Source organism: Stomoxys calcitrans, chromosome 3 (genome assembly GCF_963082655.1).
Source record: "Stomoxys calcitrans chromosome 3, idStoCalc2.1, whole genome shotgun sequence".
Taxonomy (NCBI): domain Eukaryota; kingdom Metazoa; phylum Arthropoda; class Insecta; order Diptera; family Muscidae; genus Stomoxys; species Stomoxys calcitrans.
Genome location: NC_081554.1, coordinates 102,726,778 through 102,752,058, shown reverse-complemented (window position 1 = coordinate 102,752,058; position 25,281 = coordinate 102,726,778). Strand labels below are relative to the sequence as shown.

Below are 25,281 nucleotides of genomic sequence, written 5' to 3'. Positions count from 1 at the left end.
CTAGATGAGGCCACATAGTTTTGGAATGCTCACACTCCCTCTTTGTGACCATCTATCATTCGTCGTCCTTCGGGCCCGGTCCTGAAAACTTAGCAAGTCGCTGGAGGCATATCCACAGATTCCAGTATTCCTGGAAAGCCCACCTGGTCGTTTAGTTTGGAACCATCCTTATAGAAGTCTATGTAACTTCTATTGCCAGGGATATCGTTGTTGTTGTTGCAGCAGTTTATTGTGTTCTATCTTTCGTCTGCTTGATTATGTTGAGTGTCAAGACCCAGGAACTCCGCGACTAAGATGGGGTGCGTCCACAAGGATCTGGGTCTGAGTCGAGTGGGTCTGGCCGGGCGGTTAAACAGGTGACGTGTATCGTACGGTCCCTGGTTACAATCGGGACATACATCTTGCATGTCGGCATCAATCCTTGGTCTGTAGAAGTTGGGGCGGCTGCATCTGCCGGAACGTAATTGAGCCAGAACTACTCTGGTTTGCATGGTGAGGTCAATTTCTCTAGGTGCAATGGGAGGCGGTAGCAATTTACCGTGTCTGCATGAATGTTGTCTAGACCTGCTTGATATGCTGCTTAATCTAGAGGTTCTCTCTTGTAGCGCTGAACCTCACGCTCTAGATCATATAGATCTACCTAAAGGCTTCTGGGCGGTGGATATCTATCCACAAGATGATGATTTGGATGGTCTCTGCGAAAACAGCCTAAAAGGTATTGCTTAGACAGCATGTAGGCATGTGGGGAGAATGTGTAAGAGCTGTCAAATGTGAAGCCAAGTATTTTGGGACACTTGATGGTCGGAATCATTTCTCCATCGACCATCACAGTCAGCTCAGTATTCACCTCACGCATATTTGAAGTGAACAATGTGGCTGAAGATTTGGTGGCAGATATCTTCAGATTTCTTGCAGCGAAGTATAAGGCAAGTTCGTTGAGGTAGACGTTCAACCTATCGCAGATGTCAACAATGGGAGGGAGCCTGATGCCATGATCGTACAATCGTCCGCATATGATATGATCCCTATGCCGTCTGGAGGGGGTGGAATGGAGGATAGGTAGAGGTTGAGGTTGAACAGTGCCGGAGATATCACCCCACCTTGGGGAACTCCCCGTTTCACTCTACGGTGCTTCGACTTCTTATCTCTAAATTCCACAAATGACTGGCGACCACACAGATAATTCGCGACCCATCGTTTCATGCCTGGCTGGAGGGACGTGTTGGCGATGTCCTCAAATAATTTGGCATGACTGACCGTGTCGAATGCCTTCGATAGGTTTAGTGCCACGAGGACCGTCGGCTCTACCAGGTATAGTGGTACAGTAATTTTTATCAAAAAGCGGCTCACGAAGGGTGTAATCCACACTGCCTGCAACATCTGACATTGTATCAAGGATAACACAGTGTCCAAAAGCATTAGATTAAATTCAGTGCATCAGATGTAGTCGTGCGGCTGTGATGCACAAACAAGTCATCGTTTGGATCCAGTTGAGTATTGAACAGTAGGTGGACTTTTGAAGCACCGTCTACCAGACCACAACACCATATAGAATTTTAGGTCTGACAACTGTAGTATACACCCAATGCATGACGTGCGGTCTTAATCCCAAATTTTTACCAATGGCTCTATTGCAGGGGTATAGGAAGAGATGACTTTCTTGCCCTTTCCAAAATGTTGGATTTGCAGTTCTATTTCCTGTCCAACAAAACACCCATATATTTTGAGCTTTCTGTAAATGCCTCCCAAGGAGACAGGTGCCACTTGTATCTCCTGCTGAAAAGAACTACTTATGTCTTGCACGGATTTATACCTAGACCACTTTCGGTATCCCACTTCGCTGTTGCACGTCAAGTATCTCTTAGAGTGTTGGGAAACTTTCCCCTAACCGCAATAGTCACGTCATCATGCGACCAGTTTTACTGCTGTTTGTTCCAGAGACAATAATATGTTGTTAATGGCTATATTCCAAAGTAGGGGACCTACATCTACTTGAGATTTTCTTTTTAGATCCACAGATCCCAAGCCTACCGTAATGTATCTTTTAGTAACTAAGATTTTAATAAACTTTCTTACGATAGAGTTGATGCCTAGAAACTCCAACTCCTTCATAATTGACGTCGATTTTATATTATTGAAAACACCTTCAATGTCAAGAAATGCTACTCTATGGAGCCGACTAGGTCGTGAAGAGCTGTTTCAGTGGACTTGCTCTTACTATATGAATGCTAGAGCCGCGACAGGCGATCTCCAAGAGTCTTCAGCATAAGGGATGACAGTCTAATGGGAGGAAAACCTTTCGCCTTCGTATGGCAAGGTTTCCCTGCTTTCGGAATGAAAATTACCTTCGTGTCCCTCCATCCCACAGGTAAATATTACAGACACAGCTTGTAATTCAACCGATGATACATCATTAAGTCCTTGCAACTTAAAAGAGTCGAGTCCAAAGGATTTTTGGCTCAGACACAATTTCACTAAGAACCTCCGATGAATGCATACCACTGACAACCTCTTCTGGCGCCACGTTGTCCGTTGGAGAAGTTCCAGGGAAATGTGTATCAACTAGTAGTACTAGTGTTTCTCACTAGACATTGTCTTTATATATTCTCTGACTTCTGAATACACCCCACCGTAATAGGTCTTCAGGATCTCTTACGCCTAGAGGCCTCAGATGTATCCTCCACGGAGCTGCAGAATTCTATCCAGGATTTGTTCTGAGCCTTTCTCAGTTCGCCCTTATATTTTCTTAGCTCATCCTTATAGATATCCCAATCGTGTGGTGCTCTTGTGGCTTTCGCTCTGTTGAAGAGTTTTTTGCAGTCCTTCCTCAGACCAATCAGCTCCGGGGTCCACCATGTCGGTCGCTCTTTGCCCCTTAGCTTGGCACTAATACATGCTGACACAAACGAGTCATTCAGGGCCTTCATGATCCACTTGACCATTATGTCTATAATGCGCGCCGTTGGCACTTCCTTTTCTGGCCTAGAAGGGATAGACGTGCAAAATTTGTGCCGAAGTTTATCCCAATCCGCCTTTCTTCTGTTTAGCCGTGGGACCACTTCTGCAGTATTGTCTCCAAGGCTGAAATGTTGGATGACCACAGCTTCTCTGCTTCACTAGTTGCTGCTGTCGCAGTACTTTTTGAGTTCCGTTCCTCCCCCCTGAGGCACACCTTGGGCCCAATCCAACCGGATGATCCACAGGACTTGTCGGATCCCGTTTCGATGACTTCCCCTCCTGTCTCGATTGTAACAGGGGGATTTTATCGATGTGGTCGATTGTTCCTCAGGCAAGTGTTCAGCAACAACTGCTGAGTCGTCTCCTGATTCTCCAACCCCACCGCTTCTATAGACCTTCAGTTTCAACTTGTCGAATCCGTAGGACACAACTCCTTTAGACTTGTTGAGGTCTGCGAAACAGCCGGAGTTTAGTACGAATACTGCATGTCCCCGGTCATCATTAGCCTCATCCAATCTACCAATCTTCCAGTCAGGGGTTGAAATATTGGGATTACATTCCCTTAGTGTGGATTCAGGATACATTCCCAAATGTGGATTCAGGATCTGAAGGGATCCTTGGTATACAAGCATGCGTCATTGGTCAAGTCGGAATATCTTCCTTCTTGAAGATATTCCGAATTTCTTCACAGCTTGTGACTCTGTAATTGCATTCTTTCTTCTGTTAGTTATCAGCTGTTACTTTTAGCTTGCTTCTAAGTTCTATTAAAAATGCATTTACTTTCTTTTAAAAAATCCGCAATTACTTTTTGGGCAACCCAATATTATTAAACGGCCAAGGGTTTTATAATGACGATTTTGGGGTACATAATACGTCCAAACGGCAGATTGGATTTTAATGAAATTTTCATTAATCGAAAGATATTTTTCCAGAGAAGCGACGAATATAAATAAATGAAAAGTAATTTTTCGAAGAGAAAGGCCGCGAAAATGAAGTATTAGTTTCCTACAACAGGTCATATGAAGTTGGTGGTTTTTATAATGGCGAGTTTGTGGTACATATTACGGCCAAACCCCTGAACGAAATTGGCATGCATTGAGAGATGTCCAGAATTAATGATAATTAATTTTCCGAAAATAAAATCCATGAGGATGAGGAGCAAATTGAGAAAGAGTATTCTAAAAGAGGTTGTTGTAGCAGTTTGTTTGTTTGTTCTGTCTTTCGTCTGCTTGATTCTGTTGAGTGGTGCGTCCAGAGGGACCTGGGTCTGGATGGGCAGTTAAACAGGTGACGTGTGTCGTGTCTTGCACGTCTGCATCAATCCTTGCTCTGTAGAAGTTGAGGCAGCTGCATCTGCCAGAACGTAATTGAGCCAGAACTTATCTGGTTTGCCGGAGGAAGTCATTTTCTTCAAGTGCAATAGGAGGCGGTCGTTCTCCAAGGACTACTTTCAAGCTCCTCAAGTGACTTAAGGACCTTGTTTCTACTTTTGACTTTATCGCAAATTGATGTATGTGGGGAGAATGTGTACCACAGTCCGGCCGTTTGCTTTGGTTGAATGGAGGATAGGTAGAGGTTAAACAGTGCCGGAGATAAATTCCACAAATGAATGACCACACTGATAATTCGCGACACAGCATTTCAGGCCTGGCTGGGCGACGCATTGGCGTTATAGTTTGGCATGGCTGATCGTATCGAATGTCTTCGATAGGTCCAGTGTCACGAGGACCATCCTATCACATGGCCTGGGCTGATTGAAGCCACGACAAATGTGTGCGGTGATGGCATGCAAAGCAGTTGTTGTGTCTTCGAAATCCATGTTGATGCTCGGCGAATGGAAATTCTCCTACGAGGCTCGGAAGGAGTAATGCCTCAAGCGTCTTTACTACTGGTGAGAGAAGGGAGATCTGTCTGTACGACTGCCCCAAACTGGGGGCCTCTCCAGCCTTCAGTAGTGGGATCAATCTGCCTATCTTTCAGACATCGGAAACTATAAGAGTGTTCGACTACAGGTGGAGGACAGTAGTAAGGTACTCAACTGCAGGAAGATCCAGATTCTTCAGCATCCAAGGCGTAGGATGATTTGACGCCACGGATGACATTCGTTACTTCACCCACGGTAAATTGTGATGGCTGTCTATCGGCTCGGAGACCACGGATGCGACGAATGGCTCTACTCCGAGCCCTTTCATTCTCGGGATGCACAATGAATTAAACGGTTGAATAACCTGGCGCATCTCTTCGGATCAGTCAAAGTTACGTCGCCAAAAGTGACTGAGGTCCTGTCATCTCGTCTACCGGTACTTGTTTAGGTAAGCTGTGTTAAGTCACTCTCGAACCCCGGTAGACGAGATAACAAAGAAATGACGACTTGCCGGGATAAGTCACTCAGCAGATCAGGGGATGCAATGGAAATGTCTTGCGAGCTGCTACACCTCCTCGTAATTCTAGTGGGGGCATCCTAATTCACCGTGCAAAACGTGGAGCCATAAATCTGCTCTGTCAAAGCCATGCCCTGCTGGTCGTTCCCTAGAGAAGAATGGCATGAAACGTGATGCGCATTAAACTTTCCTAGAACCAGAGGATTATGGCCAGACAGTAGCCCACTTATGGTGGAATTTTAAGCTTGGTCATTAAGTGGGTCACAACTACCAACCAGCGGTATGTACACATTGTATAGTTCTATCTTCATGTAGGGTTAACTAGCTCAAGGTGCAGGCGAGATGAGTCTTTACTCCACAGAATGCTTACGTAGCACATATTATCCGTGACAACTGTGCAGGCTGCAGGTGTTGGTCAGCGTTGTCTTCTATAATCAATATGTTCTTCTAACTTATAAAATCCATGTCACTATGGACATAAATCTAAGCCAGTGATTTGCTTGTTGTGCTACTTACAAAATTTGGAATTTCTTTCCATACCACTCCCCTAAGTTGGCTCATGTCTGGTATCGTGTCCCCGCCTAAGTGCCGGTGTCTGTTAGCCGCGAAAGCCGGGTAATGACATAGGAAATGCTCCAACGTCTCTCATCTTTCCCACATGTTATCACTTACCGCACCGATTTTGCATAAGTGAGCTTGTAGTCCTATGTGTCCTGTTATGGCATCAAAAGCTATACTGACACCTACTTCTTACTTCCTTCCAGTAATAGCCTCGTCCTCTCACAATCCGCATCACCCTATAGGATTTTCGCCGTCCAACCGACCGTTTCATTGTTCCACAATTTTACATGCGTGCTTGTCGCGAACGCCCTTAAATCGGACTGCGTCGACCCGAAAGGTTTCGGGTCGGGTTAACCAAGTTTATCGACGGAAGTTCTCTATGTCCTTTCATTCCCCCTTACTCCGTTATGGCTCGATGACCCAAACGATGCGAATTGTGCTCTTTCTTTTATGACAAGATTGTTCGTAAAGTAAGTACAAACCTTACTTTGAAATATGAATTCAACTTTCAGAGAGTTTCAACCCAAAATGCTTAAAACTCTTTGAAATGTAGGCCAATAAACATGTAGGCTTACTATGACAGTATGGGGCTCAAGCTCAAGGTATTTGAAAATAGAGTAGGAATTTGACATCGAAATTTTGGGCCAACAATCTCAAAGGCCTCCAATACTGCTCGAAAGGACATGTTGTCAATTTAAAAAAATCTGACATTGACATTCAAACATTTAACAAGTGGTTCAGAGTCTGCCCTATACCTAAGTGGACATGTAGCCCAATAATGGCAATATGATATTCAAATGAAGCATATATGGCCGTCCACCTGTAAAAAAATCATTTTCGGTTAGTGCCTTTGCGCCTGCACAGTCTTAACTTTTTGAAATATGCATTGCATTCAACCGAAAGGTATTGGAAAGTGTGTTTGCGAACAATGTGGAGTATATTTGTCATGATACAACCATGAGACCTAGAAGTTTAGATTGTAAATATAAGTAATTTTCTATTCTGTGTATTGTAGAAGGCATAGCGTAGCGTGCTTGGGTTATTTCAAGTAATTGACATTTTTCTATTAAACGACATTCAGTTATGCGAAAATATGGTCGGAAGTTATTGTTTGTAAATTTTTTATATTTTTTTTATTTTTTCAGATTTGTTGCTACCACTGAATGCTCATCGCTCCACGAAGGACGCCAGTTAGTGCACACCATTCTACCCATAAATATAGAAACATTGTTCAATTTGCTATTTTCCAAGTCTAAATTCTTACTAGATTTTCATGCTGTACGAAAATCAAGTGACCTTGTGTTTGGTGATTGGATCCGAGATGAAGAAGGCCAAAGAACGAGGACAGTAAACCTTACAGTGCAATTGGCTGCATCCGTTGGTCCCAAGACCTCAAAGGTAAACCATCTCATTACCATCTTATTGTTGATAAATGCTAATAATTTGCTTTCTTCAAAATCATTTAAGGTCACCGAGTACCAAGCGATGCGAGAATGTAGTAAGCAAGGCGAGCTTTACTCCATAGATGTAAATAGCGTTAACGCTGGCATTCCATACGCAGATAGTTTTAGTGTATTAATCCATTATTGCTTAGTAAAGTAAGGTTACACGGTACATTTTAGTGGTGAATTCATATAGCATGACTTCTTTGTCTCCATTAATTAGAACGGTCGATGATCATACTATGCTGTCAATCCATGCCCAAATAAAGTACAAAAAATCAATTTGGGGTGTTGTTAAAGGTTTCATAGAAAAGAATACATGGGCCGGCCTAGAGGATTTCTATGGATCCCTATTACAATCATTACAAAATGAGACATGCATTCCACCAGCCAAGGGAAAAGGAAGACGACCACGAAGAGGTTTTTATTCTTTTAGTCTAAGCTGCTTTATGTTTTTGCATAGTAATCATTTGTTTATATATTAATTTTCAGGAACTGGTGTCCAGCCAAGGCCTCAGGAAGATTTACCACCACAACAGGCTAAACCTGAGCCCCTAGAACATTTCATTGGTGCACAAACTGTGAACTCACGCAGTATTGCAGATAGCTCCACTGTGGTTGTTGATACCACAAATAAATACAGGTGGCTGTCACTGTTTGTACTTGTTCTATTATGTTTCCTCATAATTGTTAATGTCATATTATTGCTTAAACTGTGGAAATTAGAGGAGCGCTTAGAGGAAGATTTATTAAATAGAGCTCGCCTGCCTAATTTGGCTGCACTAAAGTACGTCGATTGGATTATTTGTAAACATTTGAGTTCGTTCGCGATTTAAATAATGCCAAAATATGTCTTTTACTTTCAGAACGTTGCCGAACAACCACGAAGATTGGATTGAGCTCATGCGACAACAAGAGTTGTTGCATGAAACTGAAATGAGGAAATGGCATACAGTTTTGCAAACAGCGATTGAGTTACTAAAGAAGGTGAGCAATGTTTGCCAAGACATATTACCTAAAGATAATATAAAGCAACAAATTAATCGCATAAGTGATGAATTTTAGAACACATGTATATGTATACACATACATTATATGGATAAGTATAAAATTAACCCCAAGAATTTTTAGTGGACTTTTCCTTATAAGCACAAAGACTGTTTTGATTAAAAAGAAAAAAGCATCCGCTATATAAGTACTTGCTAAACTATTATCGTTCCAAGTCAATTTATTACTATACGCGTTGTAGAGTTACTGCAACAAATACAATTATGTTCTGTTTTTTTATTTAAGTATCAAATTTATAATTGCCTATTTTTTATTCAGGCGTCATTTGTGAGGTATTTTGCCATGTAAAAACTTTTCCCTGAAGAGGTGTCGCACTGCGGCCCACCGTTCGGACTCGACTATAAAAAGGAGACCTCTAGCATTGTGCTTAAAGTTTGAATCGAACAGCACTCATTGGTATCTGAGAAGTTTGCTCCTGTTCCTTAAAATTTGCAAATTTGCCCATGTACCCTGGGCAAATTTACATTTAAATCTTGAAAATCTAGAAAATGCATTGACGACTATTATCAGGAAAAACTAAACAAAATAACGCCATTGCCATCCGCGTAGCCAAGGGTTTATGTAAAAAACAGTTGTTGTTGTTGTTGTTGTAGCAGTTTATTGTGTACTATCTTTCGTCTGCTTGATTCGGTTGAGTGTCAAGACCCAGGAACTCCGCGACTAAGATGGGGTGCGTCCACAGGGATCTGGGTCTGAGTCGAGTGGGTCTGGCCGGGCAGTTAAACAGGTGACGTGTATCGTGCGGTCCCTGGTTACAATCGGGACATACATCTTGCACGTCGGCATCAATCCTGGCTCTGTGGAAATTGAGGCGGTTGCATCCGCCGGAACGTAATTGAGCCAGAACCACTCTGGTTTGCCGGGGGAGGTCGATTTCTTCGGGTGCAATGGGTGGCGGTCGTTCTCCAAGGACTACATTCACCCGGTAGCCAATTAACGCGTCTGCTACCATGTCTGTATGAATGTTGTTCAGACCCGCTTGATATGCCGCTTGATCTAGAGGTTCTCTCTTGTAGCGCTGGACCTCACGCTCTAGATCTACCTTAAGGCTTCTGGGCGGTGGGTATCTATCCACAAGATGATGATTTGGATGATTTCTGCGATAACAGCCCAAAAGGTATTGCTTAGACAGCATGTAGTTATGTCTTCGCACTGGTAGGATCTTTGTCTCCTGATGGAGGTGGTCCACATGAGAACTGAGGAGACAGCCCGTCGCAGTTCGGAGGGCGGCATTCTGACAGATCTGAAGATTATTCCACTGCGTGTCACAAAGTTGACGTGACCACACTGGCGCTGCATAACTTACCACAGACCGGCCAATTGCTTTGTACGTGGTCAACAAGGTTTCTTCGTCTGCATCCCAAGTGCTGCCAGCGAGTGACTTTAGGACCTTGTTTCTACTTTTGACTTTGTTGCAGATTGCTGTGGCATGTGGGGAGAAAGTGTAGGAGCTGTCAAATGTGACGCCAAGTATTTTGGGACACTTGATGGTCGGAATCATTTCTCCATCGACCATCACAGTCAGCTCAGTATTCATCTCACGCGTATTTGTAGTGAACAGTGTGGCTGAAGATTTGGTGGCGGATATCTTCAGATTTCTTGCAGCGAAATATGAGGCAAGCTCGTTGAGGTAGACGTTCAACCTATCGCAGATGTCATCAATGGGTGGGGGGCCTGATGCCATGATCGTACAATCGTCCGCATATGATACGATCTTTATGCCGTCTGGAGGAGGTGGGATGGAGGATAGGTAGAGGTTAAACAGAGCCGGAGATATCACCCCACCTTGGGGAACTCCCTGTTTCACTCTACGGTGTTTTTCCCTAAATTCCACAAATGACTGGCGGCCACACAGATAATTCGCGACCCAACGTTTCAAGCCTGGCTGGAGGGACGTGTTGGCGATGTCCTCAAATAATTTGGCATGGCTGACCGTGTCGAATGCCTTCGATAGGTCCAGTGCCACGAGGACCGTCTTATCACATGGCCTGGGTTGATTGAAGCCACGGCAGATGTGTGTGGTGATGGCATGCAAAGCTGTTGTTGTGCTGTGCAGTCTCCGAAATCCGTGTTGATGCTCGGCGAATGGAAATTCTCCTACGAGGCTCGGGAGGAGTAATGCCTCAAGCGTCTTAGCCACTGGTGAGAGAAGGGAGATCGGTCTGTACGACTCCCCCAAACTCGGGTCTTTACCAGGCTTCAGTAGCGGGATCACTCTGCCCATTTTCCAGACATCGGGAACTATAAGAGTGTTCAATGACAGGTTAAGGACAGTGGTAAGGTACTCAACTCCAGGTAAATCCAGATTCTTCAGCATCAATGTAGAGATTTCTTCGGGGCCTTGGAAGATTTGGCGCCACGGATGACATTCGTAACTTCGCCCACGGTAAATTGTGATGACTGTTCATCGGCTCGGAGACCACGAATACGGCGAATGGCTCTCCTCCTTGCCCTGTCTCTCTCGGGATGCACAATAAATTGACGGTTGAACAACCAGGCGCATCTCTTCGGATCAGTCACGGTTATCTCGCCAAAAGTGACTGAGGTCCTGTCGTCCCGTCTACCGGGGTTCGAGAGAGACTTAACAGTGGCCCACAGTTTGCCTGCACCGGTGCCTAAGTTACATTGCTCCAAGTGTTCCAGCCACAAATTCCGCTTATGTTCGTTGACTACCCTGTTTATTTCCAGATTCAGCTCGCTGATTCTGGGGTTAGCGGGGTCCATAGCACGAATCCCATCACGCTCGTCTGCGAGTACCACTGCTTGCGCCGGGAAATTGGGTTGCACTTGCGGTATTTGACCGGCTGGTATAAAGCGAGCGGCTGCTGTGTTGATGATGTCTCGGAATTTCCTCTCGGCCACAAGCACATCAGAGGAGGGTGGCAATTCATTGAAGCGGCGATTGGTATACACTCTGAAGCCAGTCCAATTGGCCTTCTTGTAATTGATGAACGTCCGGCGCTCAGAGGTTATGAAGTCGGGTGGTCGGTCGATGGTGAGGATTATGGGGAGGTGGTCTGACCCCAAAGAGATGACGGCTTGTCAGGATACGTCACTCAGGAGATCAGGGGATGCAATTGAGATGTCTGGCGAGCTGCTGCACCTCCTCGTAATCCTAGTGGGGGCATCCTCATTCACCGTGCAAAACGTGGAGCTATCTATCTGCTCTGCCAAAGCTATGCCACGCTGGTCGTTACCTAGGGGAGAATGCCATGACGAGTGATGTGCATTAAAATCCCCCAGAACCAGACGACCATGGCCAGATAGCAACCCACTTATGTCGGGGTTGTAGGCCTAGATAACTTTCAATAATTTAAAATGTTTAGGGTAATACAAGAAAAGGTTTTTATTGAAGAAAAAGTTTTGTACGACTGACAAGAAAAAGAAAATTATGCTTCTAATATACATTCAAGAACAAAGCATACATGATTAAATTAAAATGTAAAAACAAAGTATCAATACCACAAGTATTTAATTGCATATAAAGGGTGATTTTTTTGAGGTTAGGATTTTCATGCATTAGTATTTGACAGATCACGTGGGATTTCAGACATGGTGTCAAAGAGAAAGATGCTCAGTATGCTTTGACATTTCATCATGAATAGACTTACTAACGAGCAACGCTTGCAAATCATTGAATTTTATTACCAAAATCAGTGTTCGGTTCGAAATGTGTTCATTCACCGTAACGTTGCGTCCAACAGCATCTTTGAAAAAATACGGTCCAATGATTCCACCAGCGTACAAACCACACCAAACAGTGCATTTTTCGGGATGCATGGGCAGTTCTTGAACGGCTTCTGGTTGCTCTTCACTCCAAATGCGGCAATTTTGCTTATTTACGTAGCCATTCAACCAGAAATGAGCCTCATCGCTGAACAAAATTTGTCAAAATTTGAACACATTTCGAACCGAACACTGATTTTGGTAATAAAATTCAATGATTTGCAAGCGTTGCTCGTTAGTAAGTCTATTCATGATGAAATGTCAAAGCATACTGAGCATCTCTCTTTGACACCATGTCTGAAATCCCACGTGATCTGTCAAATACTAATGCATGAAAATCCTAACCTCAAAAAAATCACCCTTTACTAACACCCCCATCCAATTAAATAAATCCAATACTATCTCTAAATTTTTCAAAAGGAATTTTTGTCAAAGACTTGGTAAAGAAATCTGCGACTTGTTCCTTACTTGATTTGTAAACAATGTTGATTATCTTATCTTGAACCAGATCTCGGAGAAAATGATATTTGATATCAATATGTTTCATTCGTTGATGTTCTTTAGGCTCTTCCGCGATCTTTATGCAAGACATATTATCTTCGTAAATAGTTATAGGCAAATCAATATTTATGTTCAAATCCTGCAATAATTTCAGTAGATACATAATTTCACTAGCTGTAATACAAAGTGCTATGTATTCTGCCTCGGTCGAAGAAAGTGAAACCGTTGGTTGTTTCTTAGTAGACCATGAAACCGTAGATCCAAATAATTTTACTAAATAACCACTCAAAGATTTTCTATCGTTGGTATCATTTCCCCAATCTGCGTCGCAATATGCAAATAATGTCTCATCAGATTTTCCATCAAATAAAAGCTTCATATCTTTGGTCTTCTTTAGATACCGAAGAATTCTTTTCAGATGACTCCAGTGACAATCTGTAGCACAATTTTGAAAACGGCTTAAATAGTTTACACTGACACTTATATCAGGCCGCGAAGTAAGCATCAAATACATTAAACAGCCAATCAATTCTTTGTAAGGTTCTTTAGTGAGTTGAGTTTTCTCATTGATATCATTAGGTAAGGACAACTTAGGCTCCATTGGAGCATCTGCATTTTTACAGTTTTCCATTCCAAGCTTCTTTAATAGATTTACTATGAAACCTTTTTGAGTCATTTCAATTGTGGATTCTTCAATATTTCTATTTACTTTAATTCCCAAATAGACGTCAATGTCTCCCATGTCCTTCATTTCAAATTCCGATTTGAGCTGTAATTTTAAATCTTGAATTGCTTTCATATTGTTGCCAACAATAAGAAGATCGTCTACATAAAGCAGTAAATATATTACATTGCCATTGTCTGTGCGGATATACAAGCAATAGTCATTTTTCGATCTTGTAAAATTCAATGATAATATAAAGGAATTAAATCTTTCATTCCACATTCTAGGTGATTGCTTTAATCCATACAGGGAACGGTTAAGTTTACACACAACATTTGATTTACATTCAAGACCTTTCGGTGGATCCATGTATATTTCCTCTCGTAGATATCCATTCAAAAACGCGGTCTTGACATCCATTTGATGTATGATATATTTCATTTTATTCGCGACTGCTAACAAAATACGGAAAGTACCAATTCTAGCCACAGGAGAATAGGTCTCATTGTAGTCAAAACCTTGACACTGAGTAAATCCTCTAGCAACAACTCGTGCTTTGTATTCACCTGGATTCCCGTTTTCATCCAACTTTCGCCGAAATACCCATTTCGAACTTACGACACTTTTTGCGTTTGGACGTTGAACTAATTCCCATGTGTTGTTCTTGCTCAAAGAATTTAATTCTGAATTAATTGCAGCATACCACTCATCAGCATCAACACAGTTTTCAACATCTTCATATCTAGTAGGAACTTCCGATACAAATTGTTCTGCACTTAAAGCCAAAGCCATATAATGAAATCGTCTAGGGGGATTTATTGTTCTTGTACTTCTACGCAGTTCTACAGTTGGTTCTGTGCTTTCATTAAGCACAACTGGATCTATATCGCCATTTTCCAACATATTTGGTGCTTCCGGGAAATTAACTGTTTCTTCGAATATTTCATCCTCACTGTTTTCTTCTTCAGTCCCAGTACTTTGTTCCAGGCTATTTTCATTTTCCTTATACGACTTCTCTAGTACTATAGATACATCCTTTCTTACAGGCAGCGGATTATTAAACTCGGTCTCATTAAATAAAACATCTCTTGACAGAACTAGCTTCCTTCCAGATGTATCCCATAAACGATAGCCATTTCCACTATAACCAATCATAAGTAGTTTCCTCGATTTCATATCCAGTTTCGTTCGTTGAGCTTTTGGAATATGGGAATATGCAGCACAGCCAAACACTCTCAAGTTTGACAAGTTAGGCTTATTTCCGGACCAGACTTCAGCAGGGGTTTTGTTGGATGAAAGAGAGCTGGTTGGACTTCTGTTTGTGACATAATTAGCACAGTAAATTGCTTCAGACCACAAATATTTTGGAACACCACTTTTTGATATCATAGATCTTGCTTTTTCAATTAGAGTTCTGTTCATCCTTTCAGATTTTCCATTCTGTTCTGGTGTGTAAGCATGAGTATATTGTATTGTAATTCCAGAATTTCTACAAAAATCCTTAAATGCATTCGATGAATATTCACCGCCGTTATCACACTTCAATTTTGAAATTTTAGTGCCATGCAAATTTTCAGCCATTACCTTGTAGTTTTTAAAATGTATTAAAACTTCTGATTTATTAGCCATTATATAAACACAAGTAAAGTGCGAATAGTCATCTATGAATGTTACAATATACTTCTTTCCATCCCAGGAATTTGGTGTTAAGGGTCCACATACATCGCTATGAATCAGCTGCAAAGGTCTAAGAGAATATTCCTTGTCTTTCTTACCTTTAAACGGCAATCTGTGTTGCTTTCCGAAAACACATGATTCGCAAAAAGGTTTTTGATCCTTAATATCGTCCATCCCATTTACCATTGCTTTCAACTTTTTCATATCTTGCTCATTTAAATGACATAGTCGTTGATGCCATAAATCTGCGACTTGCTGATGGTTACTTAAATTGGCATTTGCATTTGCATAGTTCATTTGAAATTCATATGTCTTATTTTGTCTATCACCCTTCAATATCAAAGTATGCCCTTTAAAAATTTTCACTCTTTTGTTTTCAAATACGGCTTTCATCCCTGCTTCTTCAATGCGTCGTATAGAAAATAAGTTGCATTTCAGATCCTTGCAAAGTAAAACGCTTTTTATTGAACACCTTGAAAACTTTTCATTCACTTTGACGTATCCAACAATTGTTCCACATTTTTCGGCTACAATACTTACACCATCTTTTGCAACACCAATAATTACTGGATTATCTAGCTTGTGCAACTCGAAGAAAAATCGCTCATCATTGGCCATGTGATCGCTGGCTCCGGAATCAACTATCCATTTCATATTGCTGTTCACTTGACTTGTATAGCATTCTTCGTCAGCAATAAAGCACAAATCGGAATTGGCCACGTTTCCAGATTTCTCAGATTGATCTCGTTTAAATTTGAAACAGTTTTTCTTTTTGTGTCCAATTTTGCCACAATAATGGCATTTGAATTTAAATGAAACTTTCATAGCAACACTTTCCACTGGATCTTCATTGCTAGAACACATATTTTCTTTCCTCTTCAAGCAAACGATTTTTTACAAAGTCCATTTCAAGAGTATCTGGGTTCAATGTTTCAATTGCTGTTATCACGTTATTGTAGGATTCCGGCAAAGTAAGAAGTAGCAAACAAATGGTATCCAACTTTTCCAACGTAGCTCCCGACGATTTCAGTTGTCGAACAACACTATCAAACTTGAGGAAAAACGAGTTCAAATTTTCATTGCTTTCACATTTCATGGTCAACAGCTTTTTCCTGAGAAACAATTGATTTGAAATGCTTTTCTTGGCAAACACATTTGACAATGATTGCAAGATTTCAAAAGAACTTTTGCTGTCCTTTACATATTCCAAATGTGAATCCCCAATTCTTCTTATCATCAAAGATTTCGCCTTCGCGTCCTTCTTCTTTCATTCCAATTTCTTAGCCTCGACAGTTTCTTGCGAAATAAGTTCCGTGACATCTTTCTGTATTAGTTTCAACAGATCGTGTTCGTTCAAAACCGTTTCCAATCTAAACTTCCAATTATCGTAATTCCGACCCTCGAACAAATGCAGTGCGAACATCTCTTCCGCCATATCTGGGCCCATAACCAGATAACTTTCAATAATTTAAAATGTTTAGGGTAATACAAGAAAAGGTTTTTATTGAAGAAAAAGTTTTGTACGACTGACAAGAAAAAGAAAATTATGCTTCTAATATACATTCAAGAACAAAGCATACATGATTAAATTAAAATGTAAAAACAAAGTATCAATACCACAAGTATTTAATTGCATATACTAACAGGCCTGGCCATTAATCGGGACACAGCTACCAACCGGCGGTATATACACGTTGTATATCTCTATCTCGGCAGTACCAGACCTGACTGCTACCCCCATACATTCCATGTATGGGTCACTAGCGTCAAGCGCAGGCGAGATAGGTCTATACTGCACGGAATGGTGTATAACGAAGGCCAATCCCCCACCTCCATTCCTTGAGCGATCCTTACATAGCACATTGTAGCCGTGACAACTGTGCAAGCTGCAGGTGTTAGTCAGCTTTGTCTCCTGGATCGCTGCGACCGATATGCTCTTCCGACTCATAAAATCTACAATCTCATCAATCTTGCCACGCAGTCCGTTGCAGTTTAACTGCAAGAACGATACACTTCCCGGCACTGGCCTGGCAATAGTAGGGCTAGGGTGCTGTCGTTGCCTAAATTGCCGTACGGGAGAGGTCGGGGGGGTCACATAGTCCGAAGACGAGGACGCCGAAGGCGACGAAACAGAACAGAACTAGGGTCCGGGGTTCTTTTCAATCCCGGCACGGACCAGAAGCGTACGGAGAAGGCACTCCGGGATGTGCCTCTCCCATGACGAAAAAAGACGAACACGTACACTGAGGCGGCAGCCCTTGCCGATGAGGATTCCATCGGGTCAATCCGGTGCGTACAACCGGCTGCCATGGGATTGGACAACAGTTGTTGTTGTATTGTGTTGTGTTCTATCTTTCGTCTGCTGGTTTCTGCTGAATATCCAGACCCAGGAACTCTACGACCAAGTTGGGTTGCGTCCAAACGGATCTGGGTCAGAATCGAGTAGGTCTGGGTGGGCAGTTAAACAGGTGGCGTGTGTCGTGTAGTCATAGGACACGATCGGGATATACATCCCAACGTTGGCATCAAGGCTAGCTCTTTAGGAGTTGAGGCGGCTGCATAAGCCGGGACGCAATTGAGGCAGAAATCCTCTTGTTTGCCGGAGGAGGTAAACTTTTTCAAATAACAACAATTTCAATGAACAACCGTGCCGAATTTAGATAAAGCGATCCTCCGATTTAATTGTTTGAGCCCAGACATGCGCTTTACCACCCATTTTCGCCGTTACAGTGATTTGCATGGATCCTTAAAGATCCGATTATAGACCAGATCTGACTATATTTATAGACCAGATCTGACTGGTATTTATATGTTGGAAAAACCTACCAAAAATTGAGGTCAGCCCACCAGCCTACCAAAATCTACCAGAAACGACAACACTGGTTATGATTCGGTATCATAGCTATCCTAACTGACTTCTTACTTTCTTCTCACGATCTGGATCTTCGCATAGGACTTTCGCCGCCCTACGGACCAATTCGCTGTTTCACAGAGTTACAAGCGCATTCGTCGCCCACACCCTTAACTCGGACTGCGTCTACCCGAAATGCTACGGGTTAACCTAGTTTATTGACGCAGTTCTCTGGCCTTCACTGCCAAATCGTCTGCTTTCTCATTCCTAGTTACTCCGCTATGGCCCGGTACCCAAAAGATGCGGATCGTGCAATCGTCCTTACATTCCAACACTGTTCGTTGTTGTTGTAGCAGTGTGTTATACACATCGGGTCAATCCGGTACGTACAACCGGCTGCCATGGGATTGACACTGTTCGTGATCTCACTGTCCTGGTTGTTATTGCCCTTATGGCCTGTTCATACAGACAGATCTCAGTCCCTGTTGACCCAGGCCCACTCTGTCCTCTAGCTTTGATCCATCCGTATAACATGACTTTGCAGATGGCAGTACTAGGGTTCCGTCAGTCCAAGACTGTGCCGCTGGCCGCAGTGCCTCGCACTCGACCTTGAATGTCGTCTTAGGTATGCGATTGGAAACCCCTTTATACCTCGATGGTATGAGCTGCTCCTATCTTCCACCCATTCTCCCATCGCCTTAAATCTCATAGCCGCATTGGCAGCTTCGCACTTAATCTGTATGTCTATGGGTCGGAGATCTAAAATAGTCTCCAGTACCCTAGTGGGCCTGGTCTTGATTGCTCCGCCTATGCCAAGACAACATGTTCTCTGAAACTGTTGTATTCTCCTTACGTTGCACTTTTCTCCTGGGTAAAGGTTAAAAATTTGAATACCCCAAGTGCGGCCCAATTTCCCTGCGCAGGCAATGGTACTCGCAGACGAGACTGATGGGATTCGTTGTAATCCCAGAATCAGCGAAATGAATCTGAAAATAAACAGGGTAGTCAACAAACATCGGCGTAATTTGTGGCTGGAATACTTGGAGCAATGTAACTTAGACACCGGTTTAGGCAAGATGTAGTCTACGGTTAAGTAATACTCGAACCCCGGTAGAAGGGATGAGAGGACCTCAGTCACTTTTGCGCCAGGTTGACCAACCGTCAATTTATTGTGCATCCCGACAGTGACAGGGCAAGGAGGAGAGCCATTTGCCGTATCCGTGGTCTCCGAGCCGACGGGCAGCCATCACAATTTACCGTGGGCAAAGTAACGAATGTCATCCGTGGCGCCAATTCATCCAAGGCCTTGGGCCCCGACGGAATCTCTACATTGATGTTGAAGAATCTGGATTTACCTGGCGTTGGGTACCTTACTGCTGTAGTTCCCGATGTCTAGAAAATGGGCAGAGTGATCCCGCTACTAAAGCCTAGAAAGGGCCCGAGTTTGAGGAAATCGTACAGACCGATCTCCCTTCTCTCACCAGTAGCAAAGACGCTTGAGGCATTACTCATCCCGAGCCCCGTAGGAGAATTTCCATTCACCGAGCATCAACATGGATTTCGAAGACTGCATAGCACTACAGCTGCTTTACACACCATCACCGCACATATTTGCCGTGGCTTCAATCAGCCCAAGCTATGTGATAGGACGGTCCTCGTGGCACTGGACCTATCGCCCCCAAGAAACTCTTGATACGCCAAGAGTGTCGAGATGCTACTGAATCCAAGAATGCGGCATAAAGAGCAACCCTGCAATCAGTAGCAACGCGCGAGATGAAGGAAAGGTATCGTGAGGAAAGGAGATAGGAGAAACGTCTATTCAGCAGAAAGAAAACGGAAATGGAACGACGTGAGTTTGAGCGAATTGAGATGAACCAAAGAATCAAACATTAAATCGATGGCTTTTGTGCAGGCACATCCTCCTGCAAAGACAAGAAAGGGAATCAACATTTTACTCAGCTGCTAGTGTCCGACGTTGGCGGTGAAGAGTATACTGCAGAACCAATCCCTGATGATGGTATAGAATGAGGTCCAAGTAGCTATGATCCAACTGAAGAACAATATGGCAGCAGGAGCCGACAGGTTGCCCGCTGAACTATTTGCGGCTTAAGACCTGGGAAATCCAGCATAGACCAGATATTAACACTGCGCCAAATCCTGGAAAAAACCCGAGAAGGACAAACCGAAAGCGGCTTGACTACAAAGCCGCTTCCGAAAGCCCTATACGTTCAAAGCTATTTCGAGCCATGTCTGAGTTTGGTATCCCTGTAAAATTAATAAGACTCTGCAGGATGACACTTGTTGATACACGTTCCTCAGTAAGAATAGGAAAGAATCTCTCCGAACCATTCAATACCAAACGAGGTTTCGCACAAGAAGAGAAAATTATACGAGATGCAGATGTGAATATATATGGCACTCTACTCACAAGAGAACACGTGTATACCGACGACATGAATATCATGTGTCGGTCACCGGAAGTGGTAACTGCAGCCTTTGAAAGAATCGAAAGTGAATCAGTGAAAATAGGTCTGACACTAAATTGAGACAAGACAAAATGGAGAAAGTTGGGAACCACAATTTCGAGATAGTTAGCAACTTTATCTTCCTCTGCACCGCCGTAACCGAAACGAATGAACCACGTACTGCATGAGCTGTATGACAACGATAGCATATTACAACGCGAAGGCGATCACGATGGTACGCGCAAACCAGGACGGCTAAAAGCCCAATGGAAAGATCAAGTGGTGAGAGACACCTCGAAACGTGGTGTCAGATATTTTAGAAGGAGCGCTGAAGATCGATTCGCTTGGAACACTATTCAGCGTTCGGCATATAACCACAGCCGTATGGAGGATTTCATTACGGTGGGCTCAACCCACTTTTTTTTCAAATCGAAAAATTCTCAAGATTTTTCTGCAAATATGAAATGGATGAAGATACTTAAATTTTTTTTATGAAAAATTGTGGAAGCTGGTGTAAGACCCATCGGCGGTGACATTTGGTCATAATGTGTAAACCTTGTCAAAACACTATTAAAGACCGATTAGATCTTCCAAAATCCTTCAGAATGTGCTTGTCTGTGCGGATATCTCAGTTTTTTAGTATTCAATTATTTTGTTGAAAATTTCGGCAAATTAGCTTTAGTATAACAACGACAATTTTTTATTTGTGTAAATATTACAAAAAAAAATTAACTTATTTGAATGTTGTTTTATGATTTCAACGCGATATTATCCAGATTTAGGTAATTAGTTTTAAGTGCTTTTACATCCATAAAATTCAAGAATTATAAACTGAAAACAACCAAATATTATTGTTTGATATTTCAAGAAAATATCATCTGCTTAAATGGTGTGCTCAAATTCTTCTTCGCACTTCATTAAATTCGATCAATAATCCTTTTTCGACAAAAAGGATGTTGGGTTGACATTTCATCTAACTGTTGCTCAATATACATATATTTTGCATCATGTCAGTCCCAAGTTTCGCCAATTTTTGGAGAAAAAATAAAAAAGGAGGTAGAACTGAAAATCTGTTATTTATTGATACGTTCTTACAGTTGTAAAATCTTCCTCTGTTGTTGTTGTAGTAGCAGTGTGTGGTACACTGAGGCGGCAGCCCTTGCCGATGAAGGAATTCATCGGGTCAATCCGGTACATACAACCGGCCTCTGTCACAATTATTTGTGTTTTAAATTTTATTTGACATATTTTCGTCATCTAATAAATAATTTCTGTGCTTACTGATCATTTTCAAAAAGAAAATTTGTTTTAAAAATGCTGTAATAGCAAAAAATTTGACTTGTCGATTTTCACCACCTGTATACGCAAAAAAATAAAAAAAAATCGAAAATTGTAAATTATGAACATTATTTTTTCATTTTGTTATTTAATTTACGTACAGTTTGGACCAATGGGTTTTTAGTTTTTGTTTTTATTTCGAATAGAAAAGCAAAACAAAAAACCCTTCAAATTGTTAAGGCAAACTGTGCTGAAAGTAGCAAAAACTGTCTGCTGAATATTGTTTGCTGAATATGACTGCTGCTTAATTATGAAGGGGAAGTTAGAAGAAAAGAAGTGAATGCTTATAATCACCACTGACTGTACACGTGTTCTTTACATTGATGTTCACAAATTAAAACCATCTCTTCCATAAAATAAAAAAAATTCTAAAAAAATACCTAAAGTAATCAAAACAAGTAATAGACAAACATAAAAAATATCACAATAATTTTTTTCAACAGATTTTTGTACATGAAACAGAAGATTTTGATTGTTGATTTAGCTGATCGAAATGTTTACTACTACAGCAGCCCCTTTTTGCTGAAGCAGCAGTAATGTCTGCTTTCCCATTTTCAGCAGACAAAAACTGCTGTTTTAGGAAACATTTTTGCTGTTTTGAATAACAAATTTGGTTGAGTGTGGTGTGCATTACACTACAGTGATTTGACTCCGGGCTTCCCGGGGCCTCATCGGACTGTTTTGTCACTAAAAGATTACATGCTTTCACTTACTCATTAATAAGGGTTAAATAGGTTGAAAAGAGTGTGCAGATATTAATTCGCCCCATGCCACTATCGACGTACACCTAAGCCAGTAATCGGCTTGTTGTGCGCTCTTAAAACTATAAAGTAACCTCTAAAAAGAAAATTTGAATTTGGGAATTCCGTGCTACTTACAAAATCCTTAATTATTTTCAATGCCACTCCCCTAAGTTGGTTCATGCCTGATATTGTGTCTCCACCTAAGTACCGGTATCTGTTGGACGCGAAAGCCGGGCAATGACAAAGGAACTGCTCCAACGTCTCATCATCTTCCCCGCATGCCCTACACATGCTATTACTTGCCGCACCGATTTTACATAAGTGAGCTCGTAGTCCTATGTGTCCCGTTATGATATACTGACCTCCTTCTTGCTTCCTTTCAGTAATAGCCTGGTCTTCTCACGATCTGGATACCCCCATAGGATTTTCGCCGTGCTATCGACCGTTTCGCTGTTTCACAATGTTGCATGCGTATTCGTCGCCCATTCCGTTAACTCGGACTGCGTCGACCGGAAATGCTTCGGGTTAACCAAGTATATTGACGGCAGTCCTCCGGCCTTCACCGCCAAATCGTCTGCCCTTTCATTTCCCCTTACTTTGTTATGGCCCGGCACCCAAACGATGTGGATTTTGCCATCCTCAGAGAAGGCCTTAATCTCCCTCTTACACTGTTAGACTGTTTCTGACCTTACCGTCCTGGTTGTTATTGCCCTTATTGCAATTTTACTGTCGGTAAAGATGTTCACACTCGACGTCCTCGCGTTAGCACCACACCATTTCACGCATTCCGTGATCGCCCGGATTTCCGTCTGCAGGACCGATATGGTCAGGCAGTCTAAAACAGATGTCAGTCCCAGGGTTTTCAATGTAAACCCCAGGCCCACTCTGTCCTCTAGCTTTGATCCATCCGTGTAATATGATCCTCCAGATAGCAATACTAGGGTTCCGTCAATCCAAGACTGTGCCGATGGCAGCAGTGCGTCGCACTCTACTTCAAGATTCATCTCAGGTATCCGATCGAAAACCTCTCCCCTTTCTTCCAGGTTTCCTATCGTCGCCTCGATTATACCGCGATGGTATGAGCTGCTCCCATCCTCAATCCATTCTCCCATCGCCTTACGTCTCATAGCCGTTGTGGCTGCCTCACACTTAATCTGTATGTCAATGGGTCGGATATCTAGAATAGTCTCCAGTGCCCTAGTGGGCGTGGTCCTCATCGCTCCGCCCATGCCAAGACAACATGTTCTCTGAACCTGTTGTATGGTCCTTATGTTGCACTCTTTCTCCATAGCAGCCCACCAAACTACTGAGGCATAAGTAAGTATCGGTCTAATAACGCTACTGTAGAGCCAGTGAACTATCCTAGGATTCAGGCCCCATTTCGAGGCTACGGCCCGTCTATATAGTGCCCAATATCTGTGAGCCTTCCCAGTACGATCCTGAATGTGACACTTCCAATTCAGTTTCCTGTCCAAGATCACACCTAGGAATTTGACCTTGATATCGAAATCGTCTTATTGAGGAAACGTGGTGCGTTGAATTCGCCCACCTTCGCTTTCCTCGTGAACAGATATTTCAGTCTTCTCTGGGTTAACATTGAGACCTCTGGGTCTAGCCCAGTCATATGCCATATGCAAAACCCTTTCGGCCCCTCTGCATAGCTCGTTTGGATCCTTATCTCTTAGAAGTATTATAACATTGTCTGCGTAGTAGACGGGTTCAAATCCCTCCTCAGTCAGAATCCGTAATAGGTCTTTTATGGTGGTCACCCATAGGAGTGGCGATAAAATGCCCCTCCGTGGCGTGCCCTGTGCCACTTTCTCCCTTATATTTATGCCATTGGACACACAATTTATCCACCTGTTCCAGTCTCTAAGGACCGGGTCCACCCGGTACTAGTCTAAGGGTTGGATCAGTGTGTCGCTCCGCACATTGTTAAAAGCCCCCTCGATGTCAATGCATACCACCAATGTGGCCGAGTACCAGTGTTAGCATAGAATAAATGGTAGTTGATATGGTTTAGTCCAGAGACTTTGTTTGTCCATGGCGCCTGAATTAAGGCAATATGAATCTTGCCCTTGCTGATTTTTTCCATCAGAGCGTGTGTATCAGTCTAGCTCCGGTGGAGATTTATCTGGATTACCTCAATCATTGGTCCTCCAGTAAATGGACATCTTGGGAGCAGTTGATGATCTCATCGTCTGTTCCCTGTTTTTTAGACTGCATTGACTTTCCTGTCACTGCACTGCCTGATGTCATCGTTTTAGGTTCTTTGCCTAGTCTAGCCTTCCTACTTTTTATGAAGTCCTTAAAAGTTCCATCGTCGGGTCCCTGTTCGTTAAGCTTTATTGGGTTTCCATTCTCTGCTCTGCCTGGTGTTTCAATACTTGGATCTTTGCCTATCTTAGCCTTCCAAATCTTAAGTAAATGGGCTTCTTGGGAGTAGGTGATGGTACCATTATCGGCTTCCTGTTCGCTGGGTTGAATTGTGTCTCCTGTAGCTGCGCTGCCTATTGTATCAATATTAGGATCTTTACCTATCCCAGAATTCCGAATCTTTAAGTCGGTGATGGGTCCGTCATCGGGTTCCTGTTTGTTAGGCTGTATTGGGTCTCTCGCCACTGCACTGCCTTATATTTTAGTATTACGATCATTGCCTCGCCTAGTCTTTCCAATATTGAGAGATGCCGTGATTGTCTCGTTGTCAGCCCCTGTTTGTGGGCGGTGTTGAGTCACCTGCCAATGCACGGCCTGGTGTCGCAGAATGAAAACTTCTGTCTATCCAAGTCTTCCCAATCTTGAAAACGACAGTTTTGCTCCCGTAGTTCCTTTAGTCTTAGCCAAATTCGTCACGGAGACTTGATCAATGCCAACCAACAAGACAGTTCCTTCCTCCTTCTCCGCCC

The 25,281-nt window shown here is 42.7% G+C and overlaps 1 protein-coding gene across 4 annotated transcripts in view; it reads left to right on the top strand.

Annotated features, from left to right (window-relative positions):
• The window catches only part of LOC106094426 (protein Aster-B), a 99,310-nt gene that overhangs the window by 48,929 nt on the left and 25,100 nt on the right, over positions 1-25,281 (top strand). For 2 of the 4 annotated variants that reach the window (XM_013261640.2, XM_059364268.1), the window contains 5 exons: positions 7,046-7,298; positions 7,368-7,498; positions 7,566-7,762; positions 7,835-8,129; positions 8,209-8,457. In XM_013261640.2, coding sequence (XP_013117094.2) covers positions 7,046-7,298; positions 7,368-7,498; positions 7,566-7,762; positions 7,835-8,129; positions 8,209-8,407 — 1,075 coding nt within the window. In that variant the 3' untranslated portion in view covers positions 8,408-8,457. Of the gene's footprint in view, positions 1-7,045; positions 7,299-7,367; positions 7,499-7,565; positions 7,763-7,834; positions 8,130-8,208; positions 8,458-25,281 lie in introns of those variants that run through there. The other 2 variants (XM_013261641.2, XM_059364267.1) reach the window with 2 other exon arrangements.